We start from the raw sequence: 22,324 nt of genomic DNA, 5'->3' as shown, positions 1-22,324 counted from the left end.
GAAACATTGATCCAGTCCGGGTTTTGCTTCCATTGAAAGCAATGGAAGTAAAGCCCAGACTGGCTCGATCTGTCCTCCTTTTTCTGGAGCCATATGGTAACCCTACGCTGTGACTAGGCAAGAAAGGGGAAGAAAAATTTAAACCTGCGTTTTACAAAATAACATTCCGAATTCTATCAGCATAATTACTAAAACAAAAATAAAATCATTACAAATAAAAATCAACAACCATCAAAAGCCTGTTGGAAAAAAAAAGCTCTTTAGTTGTTTCCTGAAAGAAAGTACTACAGTACAGTCTCGATTATCTGACCTTCGCTATCCGACCATCTAGCATATCTGACAGACTCCCCGGTGATGTCATCGCGTTGCCGTTAAGAAGTACGCAGGCTCTCTTTCTGTTCTCCATATTTTTTAGATTGTGTCAGTTAAGGACAATAAGATCATTCTGGCCAATATACAGCTGGTGACGGTCAGTGTTTTTATGTCTGCTGTTGGCTGAATTCCCAGATAATCAATGTCGGGCTCGGAATATTCACGGTTAGCCCCAGGCAAGCAACGTAAATGGTCAGGAGCCTCTCCAGGCTGTTTAAATCACTTTGAATGTTGGGCAGATTATTTTTACAAAGAGCATTACATTACAACATATCTTACATTCTGCTGTTAACCTTCTGGTTCTACAAAGATTACAGTAAATAGAAACCGAACGTTATCCAGGAAGTTACAGTAGATAAATTACAATCAGTAAGCCTAGGCTATCTAAGCCCTTTAAATAATGTGAATCTGCAAAATAATAATCATTGCTCTCTTGCAGTCCAGGCTTTAGTTTTGTTGCACCTGGATTATTGGAGTTTCCCAGCATCTGAAACAAACTACAGACGCTACAGAATACATCCACCGAGATGATAGTTTGCTCACACAGGAATGGTAGAGCTTCACCTTTGCTGATTTGTTTGCGCTAGGGATGGGCAGACAGAAATTGTTTTTATTTTGTATTGCTTCCTTTGCTGTTTCTGGAGATGTTCATTTTATTCGTTTTCGTTTGGCCATTTTTTTTCATCAAGGGCGAAAAGTTGAGTGTGCATTATTGTAGGCAAATAATAAACTGCAAAGTTTTGGTTTTTTTTTCTGCTTATTTTCATTTGATAATGACATGCAACTACACGGGATACGTTATTTGACATATCTCATATCACTGTGAAGATCAGCACGAACGTACCTAAATCTCCACTACCCAAGCAGCAAAGGACTCAAATACAAATCAACATACGCATCCAGCTTTTCCTATTGAAGCGCACAACTATGGAACGCTCTGCCAAAAATAGTAAAAACAACGTACGGCCACCTAAGTTTCCGGAAAGAACTAAAAACAAACCTGTTCAGAAAGGCATATCCCACCGACCCAACATAAAAACCTGAGTTCCTGCAACACAACAAAACCAAAGACCGTAATGGACATACCCCAACTCTCCTTCTTCCTCTCTAAGTTCCCCCAATGTATCTACCATACATGAACCTTATTCTACCACAATAACACCTTGTATTTGTTCATAACGGAACTGGCAAACGCCATTACGGTACTATGTAAGCCACATTGAGCTTGCAAATAGGTGGGATACAAATGTAACAAACAAATAAATAAAATGAATGACCATGCCTAGTTTGCACTGGTTGCCAATGCAAGCACTGATCTTTCTTTTTAAAGCTAGCCTGTTTAATTTATAAAAGGCTCCTTTTACCAAGTGGTGGTAAAAGGGGCCCTGAGGTGGCTTCAGCATGCAGGTTTGCCGCACGCCGAGGCCCCCCTATTACTGCCACCTAATAAAAGGAAAATTCCGTCTGGTACAGGAAATGGCCATGCGGTATTTAGGAGGCAATAGGGGATCTGATGGTAGCCTGGCGATAACCAGGCATGGCACTGCCTGATTACCCCACTGCTCATGCTAAAAAATATTTATGGGAAGGAAATAGCATGTGCTGAGGGCCAGAACTACCGCTAGGCTCCCCTGAGAGACCAGACGTAGAGCTGGATTGCCACACACCACGAGGAAAGGCTGAAGTGTCTAGGGCTCTTCAGCTTGGAGAACCGACAGCTGAGGGGAGATATCATAGAGGTCTATAAAATAATGAGTGGTGTGGAATAGGTAGATGTGAATCGCTTGTTTACTCATTCCAAAAATACTAGGAATAGGGGGCACGCAATGAAGCTACTAAGTAGTAAATTTTAAACAAATCAGAAAAAATATTTCTTCACTCAGCCTGTAATTAAACTCAGGAATTCGCTGCCAGAGAATATAGTAAAAGCCGTTAGCTTAGCGGGGTTTAAAAAAATGTTCAAGCGTTCTGGCCCAAATCAAATCGTTCATTTATTTTCCTTCCCAACTTCCGAATTTTGAGAGCTAAGAACAACTTAACTCTATATTTTCCTTCCATTTCTGGAGTACATTTTAAAAGGATGCCTAATGCTCTTTTAGTTGTCAGGCAGTATTAGCCTGGAACATGAGACTTCAAAGCTCTTACTTGTCCTTCTGTCAATTCTTAATGCCTTTTTTTTAAATTAAAGATTACGTTCTTGATTTTTGTTTTTTTTAAACATTGGATTTATATTTTACAATGCATACTTCTAATTTGTTGCTCCTAGTAATTGTTACAGCTGTTTATTTGCAATCCCATTTGGATCCACATTGAGAGTTAGTGGAATACAAGCAAATCGTTTAGAATAGATAGACCTTGACGACTATGGTTTGTGGGGTGGAAATGGTCAGCTCTGAGGCAGCAGCAGAGAGGGACCAGAAGACTGGAGAATTATGGGATTGTGGGGGAGTATATGAGGCAGAGAGGACTGACAAAGGGAGGCTTTCAGCACTGCGCTGAGAGCTCTCAGGGAATCCCAGATTTATAAACTAAGTGGGATTGTCCCAGCAAACCCGATAGCAAGAATACTTAATAATTATTATCAATTTTATTGCACTTCTAGTTTAATACAGTGCAGTACAATGATGGTAAGCATTCAGGTATGATAAGTACCTTCATAAAAGAGCTTACCTAAGAGAGTTTACAATGTAGGTGAGTCTCTGAGGTAATACGACTTACGTAAAATGACTCACCCAAGGTTACAGTAAGTGTTTGTAGCAGAGATGGAATTTGAATAATGGCTTTTCTAGAGTTCAGCCCATTACTTTAACCATTAGGTCACTTTCTCCTCCAATAGCAGGAAGCTGCTTCAGGACTTAATTCGTGTATGGGGCTTTTAATCTTGTAACAGCTCGAGATAGTAAGTGAGCGAAAAAAAACAAACAAACAAACAGTGAGAACATGAAATTAACGGAAGTCTGTAAACAAAGTTGTGCCATCTGGTGGTCTTACAATAGATTGCAACTTTAATATAGTATGCTGTGTGTCTGCTCTAGATCTTACTACCTGGGAACTCTGTCATAGAATTATTGAATTAGCCTAAAGAGTATCTCACCAACTGAGGCAGAGGTGCTGAGAGTAACTTGATAAAAAAAAAAAAGTCTACACTTCACTGGCACTGAATTTGATTTACCAGAGCTTTCTCCCCGTGCTCCATGGTGAGAGAAATCCTTCGCTAAACTAGGCCCACAGTCTCTAGGAATAGATGACACATGTCAGATGATAGGGAGAGGTCAAGTTCTCCTTGGTTATGGTCCATCTCTGAGCTACTCCTTGCACAAGGGTATCATCAATAGTACGCCTGTCCTTCAGTGACCCTTCCCTCTTTCCTGGATTTTCAAACATCACAGAACACTCACTTTAAGAATATTTGAAATTGCAAGTAGAAAGCAAAGAATACATTAGATCATTGCTAAACTCTTCCTTTTAACAATCTCTGAGCTTCCTGAAAGACAAAGCTGTCAGGTTACCCAATTCCAGGAGAGAGGGATTTTGGCTAGTCCCGTTTATTAAGTTACATCCCAAAGCAGTGTGGATGTTTGTAGTTCCTGATTTTACCCATCGAAAACAGTGCTGTAGGCCCCAAAATGCATCAGTGTGGGGGTTGTCAGTGCCTAAAATCTCGTCCCTGGAACTTGGTAACTTGGCAGCTCTGGGCAGCCAGAATCAACTAGTTGCTGAGAAAATATCCCTGGGTAGCTATGAATGAAGGCTTATGGCATCAGAGCCTAGCACTGGTTCAGAATGAGCTGGAAGCTCAAGTGAGCAGGAGGGAAACACCTTGGTCAAATAAAACTAAGGGCAATGAAAGCAGGGTAGGATTAAGGCATAGGCAAACTAGGTGCATGCATAGAGCTAGTTATTTTTAGAGGGGCCCTCTCAGATGTGCTAATTCTGGAAGAAAGAACAGCATGGGTGGATGGAGGGAACCAGAGGCATGGCTGTCCACAGAGGTCTCTCAGTTGTCCCTATCCCATGTACATTTGTCTTCCAGTAGGCAGAGGGCGCCAGTGAGCAGTGCTTCCTACCTGCTGCTTTCTCTTCTGCCAGTTTTTCTCTGCAGTGGGAATCATTTGTAACTCTGTGGGAGTTTTAAAATACATTTACCTTATGATGTGGGGCCCAACGTGCTTGTTTGCCAAGGGTCCATCAAAGGGTTAATCCTGAACACAAATATGTATCAGAGCACAGGAAACGAATATACATGAAGGCTAAGAAAAGCATGAGCAAACAGAAAATTAAAAGAACAATGATAGGCTAACAGAGGCTTTCAAACAGTGGAGAGAAAGGGTAGGGCATGTGTTCAAAACCAACTGCAGTTCCACAATGTGCAGCAGGTGGCCAGCAGAGGGCGAACTAGCGTCAGGTTTACAGTTCCAGGGCAGTAGGAAGCTTGCAGTGTTTGGATATATGGAAATAAATCGACTTGTTTGACATTACATCTGTGGAGCAGAACTGTTAAAAGGCAGCCACAAATGTATTAGCTTAGACTGATGAAAAAGCCCCACTACAGCTTGTCTGTTGGCTTGTATTACAGTCCGGGATGTCAACAAAGCTTGATTCAGCACAGTTCCTGAGAAAAGAAAATTCAGCTCCAAGTGGAGAGATTCCCCTCAGGACACCTTCAACTTGAATTCCTAAACGTGGAAATCTTTTACCTGAAATGTGAGAGGGGAACAGGACAAAATCAAGCAAGGTTTTTAGTCCAAGACCATATGAATCTCCTCCTCTCCTCCCCCAAGTGTTTAGGCATGTTTCATAAGTGGAGCAATCCTACTGCTGCCACCATATCTGTCTGCTCACATGCAAGCATCAAGATGGCTCTGTTTGACATTTGGTAGGACAGTCTCTAACTGAGGCTCCAGGTGCCCAATTAAATTTCATTTAACTCTATTCACAGAGAGCACAGGGCACATTTTCCAGTTCCACAGAATTTACCTGCCCTTGGCAAATGAAACTGTGATATTACTGCACTGTCCTTAATGGTAGGACTCCCACACATTAGACGCATAGCCACGGCAGTGGCGTAGCTGCAGGTGGGCCTGGGTGGGCCGGGGCCCACCCACTTAGGGCTCAGGCCCACCCAACAGTAGCACACGTTTAGCGGTAGCTGGTGGGGATCCCGAGCTCGGCCAGCTAAAGACTTCCCCCTGATGGTAATGAAAACACTGCTCTCCACGATACCGGCACCTGCGCATGCTCTGTTTTCAGCGCATGCCTGCTGCAGACTGCCAAGGTGGAAAGAAGCATTTCCCCGCCAGCTGATGTATTTTTTTTTGGTGGTGGTTGGGATGGGGGAGAACACTTGGTGCCCACCCACTTCTTGCCTAGGCCCACCCAAAATCTGTTGTCTGGCTACGCCCCTGAGCCATGGGTGGTCCTAGGTGAGCAATGGCCCCTCCAATTTGGTGTCAGGCCCACCCAGTCCTGGTTACACCACTGCCACACATCTCATGGGGGGGGGGGGGGGGAGGAGTTGGTGAGGACAAGCCTGAACTTGCTCATTGTCACATCTGTCTCCATGGAAAGATCGGACTAGCATTTGCCCAGGCATTTTGGAACTTCAGCAAGAGACTCTCTTCCCAAGCGTCAGAGCTGCCGAGGTAGGGTTACCATATTTGCGGAGACAAAAAAGGAGGACAGAAAAAATAAAAATGGTTGCTACCTTTGCTAAAGAAATATTTAACTGTAATTAATGAACACACATCAAACAGTGACTTACTTACATTACAGCAGTAGACATTCTACTTTTCAAGAATGTCTGGACTTGTGTTCGACTGAGTCTGACACTAAGCGTACTTATCATAAGAGCGTTTTCTGAGATACGTGCTGCAAGAACAAAATTCCTTTGACAGATTCAACCAGCAGGGGAGCAGAGAGGGGATCAGCAATGCCTTTCTCTCTCTTTAGAGCCCCCATGTGTCCAGACCGAGATGGTTTCTCTCATTATGTGGGTAGGTGTGTTGGTCATAGGCACATTAAAGAAAAAGAGGACATTTCCCTAAAAATTAAAAATCCTGTAGGACATATCTGAAGATGTCCAAAAAGAGAACATGTCCTCTTAAAAGAGGACATATGGTAACCCTATGCTGAGGGGGAAAGATCCAGATACATGCATATGGATGGAGAAACAGAGACACAGCAGAAGCAGTGGGCAACAGTCTTTCACCATCTGCACCCCTAGTATTGGGGAGATGGGGCATAAAGGTTTCTGAGGAAAGGGGAGTAGGAGGAGTAGGCTGTTGAACAACACTAGTAGGCGACGTAGGTTAAGAACAATCACTTGACTCAACACAGCCATGTTTCGGCGCTATAGACGCCTTCTTCAGGAGTCTTGTGATATATAGATATACGAATATTAAGCTCAAAAAGAATGAAAGCAAGGCTTCTGCTACAACTGTAATCCACTGCGGATGCAGGAAAAACAGCTTAGCGTATTCAATTACACTTCCGTTAAGTCAAAAAACTTTTCAACAGCTCATTTATATATCAAGCTAGTAAGTGATGGAACTCCATTCCTGAGCATATACGGACTCTTTCAGGATACCCTTTCTTCCGAAAAGAATTAAAAAATTATGTTTTTGGAAAAGGGGGGGGGGGGGGGCATTCGTTAATCTCTCCAGTAGTCATTTGGTCATTTAAGGCACTTTTGGAGAATTAGTTCTGATAAAAACAGGTCTAGCCCAAAATGTCTAAACTGTAGCCAGGACATTTTTATTTTGTACCATTATGACAGAAAAATGGCCAAGTGTTAGGAATGCCCAAATCCCACTCCCAAAACACTCCCTTGTGACTCGTATGTATTGGTGACAAACTGTATATTAAAATGTTTAAAAAACGGGTTTTGAAAAAAGCGATCTTGAAGTTTGGGCAAGCAAAACATCCAAATGCCACTATGTATCATGTTTTTACTGTTTTTTTATTTCGAAAATGAGACCCTAATTAATCTATGTTTGAATTTCTCATAATTCCACTCCACATTGAGATGTTGATTTAAAGCTGAATAGCAATCCAAACATAAACTAAGCTAACCTAACTTAGATGGGCCTTATGTACTACTAACTTGTGTTTCCATTTCATCTTCAGGTACTAGCCCCACTGACAGCAGCACTACGTCCTCAAGTACCAATATAAGCAGCCCTACTTCTAATCCCACTGACAGCAGTGCCACATCCTCAAGTACCACTATAAGTAGCCCTACTTCTAGTCCCACTGACAGCAGTGCTACGTCCTCAAGTACCAATATAAGCAGCCCTACTTCTAGCCCAAACATTAGCAGTGCTACATCTTCAAGTACCACTACAAACAGCCCTACATCTAGCCCCACCATTAGCAGTGCTACACCCTCAAGTACCACTACAAACAGCCCTACATCTAGCCCAAACATTAGCAGTGCTACATCTTCAAGTACCACTACAAACAGCCCTACATCTAGCCCCACCATTAGCAGTGCTACACCCTCAAGTACCACTACAAACAGCCCTACATCTAGCCCCATCATTAGCAGTGCTACACCCTCAAGTACCACTACAAACAGCCCTACATCTAGCCCCACCATTAGAAGTGCTACACCCTCAAGTACCACTACAAACAGCCCTACATCTAGCCCCACCATTAGCAGTGCTACACCCTCAAGTACCACTACAAACAGCCCTACATCTAGCCCCACCATTAGCAGTGCTACACCCTCAAGTACCACTACAAACAGCCCTACATCTAGCCCCACCATTAGCAGTGCTACACCCTCAAGTACCACTACAAACAGCCCTACATCTAGCCCCACCATTAGCAGTGCTAAACCCTCAAGTACCACTACAAACAGCCCTACATCTAGCCCAAACATTAGCAGTGCTACATCCTCAAGTACCACTACAAGCAGCCCTACTTCTAATCCCACTGACAGCAGTGCCACATCCTCAAGTACCACTATAAGTAGCCCTACTTCTAGTCCCACTGACAGCAGTGCTACATCCTCAAGTACCACTATAAGCAGCCCTACTTCTAGTCCCACTGACAGCAGTGCTACATCCTCAAGTACCACTATAAGCAGCCCTACTTCTAGCCCAAGCATTAGCAGTGCTACATCTTCAAGTACCACTACAAACAGCCCTACATCTAGCCCCACCATTAGCAGTGCTACACCCTCAAGTACCACTACAAACAGCCCTACATCTAGCCCCACCATTAGCAGTGCTACACCCTCAAGTACCACTACAAACAGCCCTACATCTAGCCCCACCATTAGCAGTGCTACACCCTCAAGTACCACTACAAACAGCCCTACATCTAGCCCCACCATTAGCAGTGCTACACCCTCAAGTACCACTACAAACAGCCCTACATCTAGCCCCACCATTAGCAGTGCTACACCCTCAAGTACCACTACAAACAGCCCTACATCTAGCCCCATTAGCAGTGCTACACCCTCAAGTACCACTACAAACAGCCCTACATCTAGCCCCACCATTAGCAGTGCTACACCCTCAAGTACCACTACAAACAGCCCTACTTCTAATCCCACTGACAGCAGTGCCACATCCTCAAGTACCACTATAAGTAGCCCTACTTCTAGTCCCACTGACAGCAGTGCTACATCCTCAAGTACCACTATAAGCAGCCCTACTTCTAATCCCACTGACAGCAGTGCCACATTCTCAAGTACCACTATAAGTAGCCATACTTCTAGTCCCACTGACAGCAGTGCTACATCCTCAAGTACCACTATAAGCAGCGCTACTTCTAATCCCACTGACAGCAGTGCCACATCCTCAAGTACCACTATAAGTAGCCCTACTTCTAGTCCCACTGACAGCAGTGCTACATCCTCAAGTACCACTATAAGCAGCCCTACTTCTAATCCCACTGACAGCAGTGCCACATCCTCAAGTACCACTATAAGTAGCCCTACTTCTAGTCCCACTGACAGCAGTGCTACATCCTCAAGTACCACTATAAGCAGCCCTACTTCTAATCCCACTGACAGCAGTGCCACATCCTCAAGTACCACTATAAGTAGCCCTACTTCTAGTCCCACTGACAGCAGTGCTACATCCTCAAGTACCACTATAAGCAGCCCTACTTCTAGCCCAAACATTAGCAGTGCTACATCTTCAAGTACCACTACAAACAGCCCTACATCTAGCCCAAACATTAGCAGTGCTACACCCTCAAGTACCACTACAAACAGCCCTACATCTAGCCCCACCATTAGCAGTGCTACACCCTCAAGTACCACTACAAACAGCCCTACATCTAGCCCAAACATTAGCAGTGCTACATCTTCAAGTACCACTACAAACAGCCCTACATCTAGCCCCACCATTAGCAGTGCTACACCCTCAAGTACCACTACAAACATCCCTACATCTAGCCCCACCATTAGCAGTGCTACACCCTCAAGTACCACTACAAACAGCCCTACATCTAGCCCCACCATTAGCAGTGCTACACCCTCAAGTACCACTACAAACAGCCCTACATCTAGCCCCACCATTAGCAGTGCTACACCCTCAAGTACCACTACAAACAGCCCTACATCTAGCCCCACCATTAGCAGTGCTACACCCTCAAGTACCACTACAAACAGCCCTACATCTAGCCCAAACATTAGCAGTGCTACACCCTCAAGTACCACTACAAGCAGCCCTACTTCTAATCCCACTGACAGCAGTGCCACATCCTCAAGTACCACTATAAGCAGCCCTACTTCTAATCCCACTGACAGCAGTGCCACATTCTCAAGTACCACTATAAGTAGCCCTACTTCTAGTCCCACTGACAGCAGTGCTACATCCTCAAGTACCACTATAAGCAGCCCTACTTCTAATCCCACTGACAGCAGTGCCACATTCTCAAGTACCACTATAAGTAGCCCTACTTCTAGTCCCACTGACAGCAGTGCTACATCCTCAAGTACCACTATAAGCAGCGCTACTTCTAATCCCACTGACAGCAGTGCCACATCCTCAAGTACCACTATAAGTAGCCCTACTTCTAGTCCCACTGACAGCAGTGCTACATCCTCAAGTACCACTATAAGCAGCCCTACTTCTAATCCCACTGACAGCAGTGCCACATCCTCAAGTACCACTATAAGCAGCCCTACTTCTAGTCCCACTGACAGCAGTGCTACGTCCTCAAGTACCAATATAAGCAGCCCTACTTCTAGCCCAAACATTAGCAGTGCTACATCTTCAAGTACCACTACAAACAGCCCTACATCTAGCCCCACCATTAGCAGTGCTACACCCTCAAGTACCACTACAAACAGCCCTACATCTAGCCCAAACATTAGCAGTGCTACACCCTCAAGTACCACTACAAACAGCCCTATACCTAGCCCCACCATTAGCAGTGCTACACCCTCAAGTACCACTACAAACAGCCCTACATCTAGCCCCACCATTAGCAGTGCTACACCCTCAAGTACCACTACAAACAGCCCTACATCTAGCCCAAACATTAGCAGTGCTACACCCTCAAGTACCACAACAAGCAGCCCTACTTCTAATCCCACTGACAGCAGTGCTACATCCTCAAGTACCACTATAAGTAGCCCTACTTCTAGTCCCACTGACAGCAGTGCTACATCCTCAAGTACCACTATAAGCAGCCCTACTTCTAGTCCCACTGACAGCAGTGCTACATCCTCAAGTGCCACTATAAGTAGCCCTACTTCTAGTCCCACTGACAGCAGTGCCACATCCTCAAGTACCACTATAAGTAGCCCTACTTCTAATCCCACTGACAGCAGTGCTACATCCTCAAGTACCACTATAAGTAGCCCTACTTCTAGTCCCACTGACAGCAGTGCCACATCCTCAAGTGCCACTATAAGTAGCCCTACTTCTAGTCCCACTGACAGCAGTGCTACATCCTCAAGGGCCACTATAAGTAGCCCTACTTCTAGCCCCACTGACAGCAGTGCTACATCCTCAAGTACCACTATAAGCAGCCCTACTTCTAGCCCCACTGACAGCAGTGCTACATCCTCAAGTACCACTATAAGCAGCCCTACATCTAGCCCCACTGACAGTAGTGCTACATCCTCAAGTACCACTATAAGCAGCCCTACATCTAGCCCCACTGACAGCAGTGCTACATCCTCAAGTACCACTATAAGCAGCCCTACATCTAGCCCCACTGACAGCAGTGCTACATCCTCAAGTACCACTATAAGCAGCCCTACTTCTAGCCCCACTGACAGCAGTGCTACATCCTCAAGTGCCACTATAAGTAGCCCTACTTCTAGCCCCACTGACAGCAGTGCTACATCCTCAAGTGCCACTATAAGTAGCCCTACTTCTAGCCCCACTGACAGCAGTGCTACATCCTCAAGTGCCACTATAAGTAGCCCTACTTCTAGCCCCACTGACAGCAGTGCTACATCCTCAAATGCCACTATAAGCAGCCCTACTTCTAATCCCACTGACAGCAGTGCTACATCCTCAAGTACCACTATAAGCAGCCCTACTTCTAGCCCCACTGACAGTAGTGCTACATCCTCAAGTACCACTATAAGCAGCCCTACATCTAGCCCCACTGACAGTAGTGCTACATCCTCAAGTACCACTATAAGCAGCCCTACATCTAGCCCCACTGACAGTAGTGCTACATCCTCAAGTACCATTATAAGCAGCCCTACTTCTAGTCCCACTGACAGTAGTGCTACATCCTCAAGTACCACTATAAGCAGCCCTACTTCTAGCCCCACTGACAGTAGTGGTACATCCTCAAGTACCACTATAAGCAGCCCTACTTCTAATCCCACTGACAGCAGTGCCACGTCCTCAAGTACCACTATAAGCAGCCCTACTTCTAGTCCCACTGACAGCAGTGTCACATCCTCAAGTACCACTATAAGCAGCCCTACTTCTAATCCCACTGACAGCAGTGCTACATCCTCAAATATCACTATAAGCAGCCCTACTTCTAGCCCCACTGACAGCAGTGCTACATCCTCAAGTACCACTATCAGCAGCCCTACATCTAGCCCCACTGACAGTAGTGCTACATCCTCAAGTACCATTATAAGCAGCCCTACTTCTAATCCCACTGACAGCAGTGCTACATCCTCAAATATCACTATAAGCAGCCCTACTTCTAGTCCCACTGACAGCAGTGCCACATCCTCAAGTACAACTATAAGTAGCCCTACTTCTAGTCCCACTGACAGCAGTGCTACATCCTCAAATATCACTATAAGCAGCCCTACTTCTAGTCTCACTGACAGCAGTGCCACATCCTCAAGTACCACTATCAGCAGCCTTACTTCTAATCCCACTGACAGCAGTGCTACATCCTCAAGTACCACTATCAGCAGCCCTACTTCTAGCCCCACTGACAGCAGTGCTACATCCTCAAGTACCACTATCAGCAGCCCTACATCTAGCCCCACTGACAGTAGTGCTACATCCTCAAGTACCATTATAAGCAGCCCTACTTCTAATCCCACTGACAGCAGTGCTACATCCTCAAATATCACTATAAGCAGCCCTACTTCTAGTCCCACTGACAGCAGTGCCACATCCTCAAGTACAACTATAAGTAGCCCTACTTCTAGTCCCACTGACAGCAGTGCTACATCCTCAAATATCACTATAAGCAGCCCTACTTCTAGTCTCACTGACAGCAGTGCCACATCCTCAAGTACCACTATCAGCAGCCTTACTTCTAATCCCACTGACAGCAGTGCTACATCCTCAAATATCACTATAAGCAGCCCTACTTCTAGTCCCACTGACAGCAGTGCCACATCCTCAAGTACCACTATAAGCAGCCCTACTTCTAGTCCCACTGACAGCAGTGCCACATCCTCAATCACCACTATAAGCATCCCTACTTCTAGTCCCACTGACAGCAGTTCTACATCCTCAAGTGCCACTATAAGTAGCCCTACTTCTAGCCCCACTGACAGCAGTGCTACATCCTCAAGTACCACTATAAGCAGCCCTACTTCTAGTCCCACTGACAGCAGTGCTACATCCTCAAGTACCACTATAAGTAGCCCTACTTCTAGCCCCACTGACAGCAGTGCTACATCCTCAAGTACCACTATAAGCAGCCCTACTTCTAGTCCCACTGACAGCAGTGCCACATCCTCAAGTACCACTATAAGCAGCCCTACTTCTAGTCCCACTGACAGCAGTGCTACATCTTCAAGTACCACTATAAGCATCCCTACTTCTAGTCCCACTGACAGCAGTTCTACATCCTCAAGTGCCACTATAAGTAGCCCTACTTCTAGCCCCACTGACAGCAGTGCTACATCCTCAAGTACCACTATAAGCAGCCCTACGTCTAGTCCCACTGACAGCAGTGCTACATCCTCAAGTACCACTATAAGCAGCCCTACTTCTAATCCCACTGACAGCAGTGCCACATCCTTAAGTACCACTATAAGCAGCCCTACTTCTAGTCCCACTGACAGCAGTGCTACATCCTCAAGTGCCACTATAAGTAGCCCTACTTCTATCGCCACTGACAGCAGTGCTACATCCTCAAGTACCACTATAAGCAGCCCTACTTCTAGTCCCACTGACAGCAGTGCCACATCCTCAAGTACCACTATAAGCAGCCCTACTTCTAGTCCCACTGATAGCAGTGCTACATCTTCAAGTACCACTATAAGCATCCCTACTTCTAGTCCCACTGACAGCAGTTCTACATCCTCAAGTGCCACTATAAGTAGCCCTACTTCTAGCCCCACTGACAGCAGTGCTACATCCTCAAGTACCACTATAAGCAGCCCTACGTCTAGTCCCACTGACAGCAGTGCTACATCCTCAAGTACCACTATAAGCAGCCCTACTTCTAGTCCCACTGACAGCAGTGCCACATCCTCAAGTACCACTATAAGCAGCCCTACTTCTAGTCCCACTGACAGCAGTGCTACGTCCTCAAGTACCACTATAAGCAGCCCTACTTCTAATCCCACTGACAGCAGTGCTACATCCTCAAGTACCACTATAAGCAGCCCTACTTCTAGTCCCACTGACAGCAGTGCCACATCCTCAAGTACCACTATAAGCAGCCCTACTTCTAATCCCACTGACAGCAGTGCTACATCCTCAAGTACCACTATAAGCAGCCCTACTTCTAGTCCCACTGACAACAGTGCTACATCCTCAAGTACCATTATAAGCAGCCCTACTTCTAGTCCCACTGACAGCAGTGCCACATCCTCAAGTACCACTATAAGCAGCCCTACTTCTAATCCCACTGACAGCAGTGCCACATCCTCAAGTACCACTATAAGCAGCCCTACGTCTAGCCCAACTGACAGCAGTGCTACATCCTCAAGTACCACTATAAGCAGCCCTACTTCTAATCCCACTGACAGCAGTGTCACATCCTCAAGTACCACTATAAGCAGCCCTACTTCTAGTCCCACTGACAGCAGTGCTACATCCTCAAGTACCACTATAAGCAGCCCTACCTCTGGTACTTCCACAACTATTCCTAAAACAGAAGGTGTGGGAAATAGCAGTACTGTTGCAAGCTCTGCCAGCACCAAGAGGAGCACAGTGATGTCAAGCACTAAATGGACAACTGTCTCCAATTCCTCTGTTTCTACCACAAAAAGTAGGTGGATTATTGTAGTTTGCATATTGATATATAGCGAATGCTACATACCTGTAGAAGGTATTCTCCGAGGACAGCAGGCTGATTGTTCTCACTGATGGGTGACGTCCACGGCAGCCCCTCCAATCGGAAACTTCACTAGCAAAGTCCTTTGCTAGCCCTCGCGCGCCCGCGCGCACCGCGCATGCGCGGCCGTCTTCCCGCCCGAAACCGGCTCGAGCCGGCCAGTCCAGTATGTAGCAAGACAATACACTTCAAGGGAAGACACAACTCCAAAGGGGAGGCGGGCGGGTTTGTGAGAACAATCAGCCTGCTGTCCTCGGAGAATACCTTCTACAGGTATGTAGCATTCGCTTTCTCCGAGGACAAGCAGGCTGCTTGTTCTCACTGATGGGGTATCCCTAGCCCCCAGGCTCACTCAAAACAACAACATTGGTCAATTGGGCCTCGCAACGGCGAGGACATAACTGAGATTGACCTAAAAAATTTACCAACTAACTGAGAGTGTAGCCTGGAACAGAACAAACAGGGCCCTCGGGGGGTGGAGTTGGATCCTAAAGCCCAAACAGGTTCTGAAGAACTGACTGCCCGAACCGACTGTCACGTCGGGTATCCTGCTGCAGGCAGTAATGAGATGTGAATGTGTGGACAGATGACCACGTCGCAGCTTTGCAAATTTCCTCCATGGTGGCTGACTTCAAGTGGGCTACCGACGCTGCCATGGCTCTAACATTATGAGCCGTGACATGACCCTCAAGAGCCAGCCCAGCCTGGGCGTAAGTGAAGGAAATGCAATCTGCTAGCCAATTGGATATGGTGCGTTTCCCTACAGCCACTCCCCTCTTGTTGGGATCAAAAGAAACAAACAATTGGGCGGACTGTCTGTGGGGCTGTGTCCGCTCCAGATAGAAGGCCAATGCTCTCTTGCAGTCCAATGTGTGCAGCTGACGTTCAGCAGGGCAGGAATGAGGACGGGGAAAGAATGTTGGCAAGACAATTGACTGGTTCAGATGGAACTCCGACACAACCTTTGGCAGAAACTTAGGGTGAGTGCGGAGGACTACTCTGTTGTGATGAAATTTGGTGTAAGGGGCCTGGGCTACCAGGGCCTGAAGCTCACTGACTCTACGAGCCGAGGTAACTGCCACCAAGAAAATGACCTTCCAGGTCAAGTACTTCGGATGGCAGGAATTCAGTGGCTCGAAAGGAGGTTTCATCAGCTGGGTGAGAACGACATTGAGATCCCATGACACTGTAGGAGGCTTGACAGGGGGCTTTGACAAAAGCAAACCTCTCATGAAGCGAACAACTAAAGGCTGTCCTGAGATCGGCTTACCTTCCACTCGGTAATGGTATGCACTGATTGCACTAAGGTGAACCCTTACGGAGTTGGTCTTCAGACCAGACTCAGACAAGTGGAGAAGGTATTCAAGCAGGGTCTGTGTAGGACAAGAGCGAGGATCTAGGGCCTTGCTGTCACACCAGACGGCAAACCTCCTCCAATGAAAGAAGTAACTTCTCTTAGTGGAGTCTTTCCTGGAAGCAAGCAAGATGCGGGAGACACCCTCTGGCAGACCCAAAGAGGCAAAGTCTACGCCCTCAACATCCAGGCCGTGAGAGCCAGGGACTGGAGGTTGGGATGCAGCAGAGCCCCTTCGTCCTGCGTGATGAGGGTCGGAAAACACTCCAATCTCCACGGTTCTTCGGAGGATAACTCCAGAAGAAGAGGGAACCAGATCTGACGCGGCCAAAAGGGAGCAATCAGAATCATGGTGCCTCGGTCTTGCTTGAGTTTCAACAAAGTCTTCCCCACCAGAGGAATGGGAGGATAAGCATACAGCAGACCTTCCCCCCAATCCAGGAGGAAGGCATCCGACGCCAGTCTGCCGTGGGCCTGAAGCCTGGAACAGAACTGAGGGACCTTGTGGTTCGCTTGAGATGCGAAGAGATCCACCAGGGGGGTGCCCCACGCCTGGAAGATCTGTCGCACCACACGGGAATTGAGCGACCACTCGTGAGGTTGCATAATCCTGCTCAACCTGTCGGCCAGACTGTTGTTTACGCCTGCCAGATATGTGGCTTGGAGCACCATGCCTTGACGGCGAGCCCAGAGCCACATGCTGACGGCTTCCTGACACAGGGGGCGAGATCCGGTGCCCCCCTGCTTGTTGACATAGTACATGGCAACCTGATTGTCTGTCTGAATTTGGATAATTTGGTGGGACAGCCGATCTCTGAAAGCCTTCAGAGCGTTCCAGATCGCTCGCAACTCCAGAAGATTGATCTGTAGATCGCTTTCTTGGAGGGACCACCTTCCTTGGGTGTGAAGCCCATCGACATGAGCTCCCCATCCCAGGAGAGACGCATCCGTGGTCAGCACTTTTTGAGGCTGAGGAATTTGGAAGGGACGTCCCAGAGTCAAATTGGAGCAAATCGTCCACCAATACAGGGATTCGAGAAAACTCGTGGACAGGTGGATCACGTCCTCTAGACCCCCGGCGGCCTGATACCACTGGGAGGCTAGGGTCCATTGAGCAGATCTCATGTGAAGGCGGGCCATGGGAGTCACATGAACTGTGGAAGCCATGTGGCCCAGCAATCTCAACATCTGCCGAGCTGTGATCTGCTGGGACGCTCGCACCCGCGAGACGAGGGACAACAAGTTGTTGGCCCTCGCCTCTGGGAGATAGGCGCGAGCCGTCCGAGAATCCAGCAGGGCTCCGATGAATTCGAGTTTCTGCACTGGGAGAAGATGGGACTTTGGGTAATTTATCACAAACCCCAGTAGCTCCAGGAGGCGAATAGTCATCTGCATGGACTGCAGGGCTCCTGCCTCGGATGTGTTCTTCACCAGCCAATCGTCGAGATATGGGAACACGTGCACCCCCAGCCTGCGAAGCGCCGCTGCTACCACAGCTAGGCACTTTGTGAACACCCTGGGCGCAGAGGCGAGCCCAAAGGGTAGCACACAGTACTGGAAGTGGCGTGCGCCCAGCTGAAATCGCAGATACTGTCTGTGAGCTGGCAGTATCGGGATGTGTGTGTAGGCATCCTTCAAGTCCAGAGAGCATAGCCAATCGTTTTGTTGAATCATGGGGAGAAGGGTGCCCAGGGAAAGCATCCTGAACTTTTCTTTTACGAGATATTTGTTCAGGGCCCTTAGGTCTAGGATGGGACGCATCCCCCCTGTTTTCTTTTCCACAAGGAAGTACCTGGAATAGAACCCCAGCCCTTCTTGCCCGGATGGCACGGGCTCGACCGCATTGGCGCTGAGAAGGGCGGAGAGTTCCTCTGCAAGTACCTGCTTGTGCTGGAAGCTGTAGGACTGAGCTCCCGGTGGACAATTTGGAGGTTGAGAGGCCAAATTGAGGGTGTATCCTTGCTGGACTATTTGGAGAACCCACTGATCGGAGGTTATAAGAGGCCACCTTTGGTGAAAAGCTTTCAACCTCCCTCCGACAGGCAGGTCGCCCGGCACTGACACTTGGATGTCGGCTATGCTCTGCTGGAGCCAGTCAAAAGCTCGCCCCTTGCTTTTGCTGGGGAGCCGCGGGGCCTTGCTGATTCGCACGCTGCTGACGAGAGCGAGCGCGCTGGGGCTTAGCCTGGGCCGCAGGCTGTCGGGAAGGAGGATTGTACCTACGCTTGCCAGAAGTATAGGGAACAGTCTTCCTTCCCCCGAAAAATCGTCTACCTGTAGAGGTAGAAGCTGAAGGCTGCCGGCGGGCGAACTTGTCGAATGCGGTGTCCCGCTGGTGGAGAGACTCTACCACCTGCTCGACTTTTTCGCCAAAAATGTTATCCGCACGGCAAGGCAAGTCCGTAATCCGCTGCTGGACTCTATTCTCCAGGTCGGCGGCACGCAGCCATGAGAGCCTGCGCATCACCACACCTTGAGCAGCGGCCCTGGACGCAACATCAAAAGTGTCATAAACTCCTCTGGCCAGGAATTTTCTGCACGCCTTCAGCTGCCTGACCACCTCCTGAAAAGGCTTGGCTTGCTCAGGGGGAAGAGCATCAACCAAGCCCGCCAACTGCCGCACATTATTCCGCATGTGTATGCTCGTGTAGAGCTGGTAAGACTGGATCTTGGACACGAGCATAGAGGAATGGTAGGCCTTCCTCCCAAAGGAGTCTAAGGTTCTAGCGTCCTTGCCCGGGGGCGCCGAAGCATGTTCCCTAGAACTCTTAGCCTTCTTTAGGGCCAAATCCACAACTCCAGAGTCATGAGGCAACTGAGTGCGCATCAGCTCTGGGTCCCCATGGATCCGGTACTGGGACTCGATCTTCTTGGGAATGTGGGGGTTAGTTAATGGTTTGGTCCAGTTCGCAAGCAATGTCTTCTTCAGGACATGGTGCAAGGGAACAGTGGACGCTTCCTTAGGTGGAGAAGGATAGTCCAGGAGCTCAAACATTTCAGCCCTGGGCTCGTCCTCCACAACCACCGGGAAGGGGATGGCCATAGACATCTCCCGGACAAAGGAGGCAAAAGACAGACTCTCGGGAGGAGAAAGCTGTCTCTCAGGAGAGGGAGTGGGATCAGACGGAAGACCCCCAGACTCCTCGTCAGAGAAATATCTGGGATCTTCCTCTTCCTCCCACGAGGCCTCACCCTCGGTGTCAGACACAAGTTCACGGACCTGTGTCTGCAACCTCGCCCTGCTCGACTCCGTGGAACCCCGTCCACGATGGGGGCGTCGAGAGGTAGACTCCCTCGCCCGCATCGGCGAAGCTCCCTCCGCCGACGTAGTCGGGGAGCCTTCCTGGGAGGTGGCCGCGGTCGGTACCGCACGCGGTACCGACGTCGGGGACCTCAACCTGGGCGATGGGCCAGCCGGCGCCACGCTCGACGGTACCGGTGGCGCAAGCACCGCCGGTACCGGAGGGGTAGGGCGCAACAGCTCTCCCAGAATCTCTGGGAGAACGGCCCGGAGGCTCTCGTTTAGAGCGGCTGCAGAGAAAGGCTGAGAGGTCGATGCAGGCGTCGACGTCAGTACCTGTTCCGGGCGTGGAGGCTGTTCCGGGCTGTCCAGAGCGGAGCGCATCGACACCTCCTGAACAGAGGGTGAGCGGTCCTCTCGGTGCCGATGCCTGCTGGGTGCCGAATCCCTCGGCGACCCAGAGCTCTCGGTGCCGACACGGGGAGGAGACCGGTGTCGATGCTTCTTCGATTTCTTCCGAAGCATGTCACCGGAGCTCCCCGGCACCGACGAGGAGGACGTCGAATCCACCCGTCGCTTCCTCGGGGCCGAGACTGAAGAAGGTCGATCTCGGGGGGGCTGTACCGCAGGAGCCCTCAGGGTAGGCGGAGACCCACCCGAGGGCTCACCGCCACCAGCAGGGGAATGGACAGCCCTCACCTGCACTCCACCCGATGCACCACCGTCCGACGACATCAGCAGACGAGGTCCTGGTACCACCGACGTCGATGCAGCTATCCGATGTCTCGGCGCCGATGCAGAGGCCCGATGCCTCGATGCACTCGATGCAGGGGCGGCCGAGAAAGATGGTCTGGACGCTGACGACGTCGATGCACTCGAAGATCCCGGTGCCGATGCCGACGAAGAGCCCGAGAACAACACGTTCCACTGGGCTAGTCTCGCTACCTGAGTCCGCCTTTGAAGCAGGGAACACAGACTGCAGTTCTGAGGGCGGTGCTCGGCCCCCAGACACTGAAGACACGACGAGTGTCGATCAGTGAGCGAGATAACCCGGGCGCACTGGGTGCACTTCTTGAAGCCGCTGGAGGGCTTCGATGTCATGGGCGGAAAAATCACGCCGGCGAAATCAAAAGCCGAAATGGCGAAATTTGAAGCACCAAATTTAGAGGGAGAAAAAATCTCGACCGAGGCCGAAAAAAGGCCTACCCCGACGACGAAAGAAAACTTACCGGGGCAAAAAAGCTGGAAGTACGGGGAGGATTTACACGAAACCCGGCGGGGGGTTTCCGGAGCACTTCCCGACTAGGACAAAGCTTTCCCGAAGGAAAAAAACACGTTCAAACAAATTGGACGCGCGAGGTCGACTTTCCGGGGCTCGACACGGCGAAAACACGACCGTACCGAGTGCGGACAAAAGAAGACTGGCCGGCTCGAGCCGGTGTCGGGCGGGAAGACGGCCGCGCATGCGCGGTGCGCGCGGGCGCGCGAGGGCTAGCAAAGGACTTTGCTAGTGAAGTTTCCGATTGGAGGGGCTGCCGTGGACGTCACCCATCAGTGAGAACAAGCAGCCTGCTTGTCCTCGGAGAATTGCTGTTACCTAATTTCTTGATGATGTCTGTGCTTTTGCCACTCATGTGTTCCTATTCTCTGCTCCATGCTTACACTTTTATTCTCTATTGAAATTGTCTTGTATATGAGACATAGTTGCCACTGGCAAACACAGCTCAGAGCCACTGTATTGCCGAATGCTGTGGTCAGAAGGACAGGAGTGATTATTCATTCCACTGCTCCTGAAGACCTCAACTTACCTTGGGTAAGGGGAGTTTTGTGGGCTCAAAGGGTCTGGGTATTTAGGAGACTGAAGCTGTTTTAAAGTTGTTTTTTTTAATAGTTTGTAGTTTAATGAAACTTGTGTTACCACCCAAGCTGACTTGCAGATCTGGGTGATTTATAAAATGATTTACGTAATCAGAAGTACAAAAAGGAAAGTACAAAATTCTGATAGGAAAGAGTCACAATAGTCATAGCCATTCAATCAAACTAAGGGTAGAGGAAGGAATAAGGGGGAAGGAAAAAGGGGCGGGGCAGAATAAAGCATTAGCAGATAATAGACAGTAAGGGAGGGAGGGCCAGAGGATCTGATACAAAGCCCTCGCTATCATACCAAAGGGTTAAATGCTCGTTGAAATAACCAGGACTTTAGTGCTTTCTTGAAGATTTTGAAAGATGATTCTGACCGAATAAGCAGGGGGAAGAGAGTTTCAATAGAAAATGCTGGCGAAGAAAACGGCACGGTAATGAGTAAATTCGAGCTGGGCACTTTTTGGATTGGGACGATCTAGCTGGTGATTGTTGATGGAACAGAGGAGACGGACGGGGGAATAAGGGATTGTGAGAGACGCTAGATACTGGTGGAGATAAAGTCTAAGGGCTTTAAAAGTGAGGACAAGAAGCTCTCACTTATGCCATTTATTATTTGTTTATTTAAAACATTTATACAACTGCCTACATCCCAAGTGGTTTCCAAATCGACACACACAAGTTGAAACCATAAAACTACAAACAACATAAATACCTTACAATTTGCAAATATATCAGTGCTACTCCTTCTGTCCCAGCCTAAACAGTGTATAATTTGTTAATTTAAAAAAACCTTTTTTCATGTGAAT

General features: G+C 48.4%; 1 protein-coding gene across 1 annotated transcript in view; it reads left to right on the top strand.

Moving 5' to 3' along the window:
- LOC115457014 (serine-rich adhesin for platelets-like) overlaps positions 1 to 22,324 on the top strand; it is a 50,916-nt gene that overhangs the window by 4,146 nt on the left and 24,446 nt on the right. The window contains exons 2-3 of the mRNA XM_030186439.1: positions 7,498 to 13,708; positions 13,985 to 14,994. Coding sequence (XP_030042299.1) covers positions 7,498 to 13,708; positions 13,985 to 14,994 — 7,221 coding nt within the window. The remainder of the gene's footprint in view (positions 1 to 7,497; positions 13,709 to 13,984; positions 14,995 to 22,324) is intronic.

The sequence above is a fragment of the Microcaecilia unicolor genome, chromosome 14, assembly GCF_901765095.1.
Source record: "Microcaecilia unicolor chromosome 14, aMicUni1.1, whole genome shotgun sequence".
Classification (NCBI taxonomy): Eukaryota; Metazoa; Chordata; class Amphibia; order Gymnophiona; family Siphonopidae; genus Microcaecilia; species Microcaecilia unicolor.
Note: the sequence above shows the minus strand (reverse complement) of the source record. Positions and strands in the feature narration are given on the sequence as shown.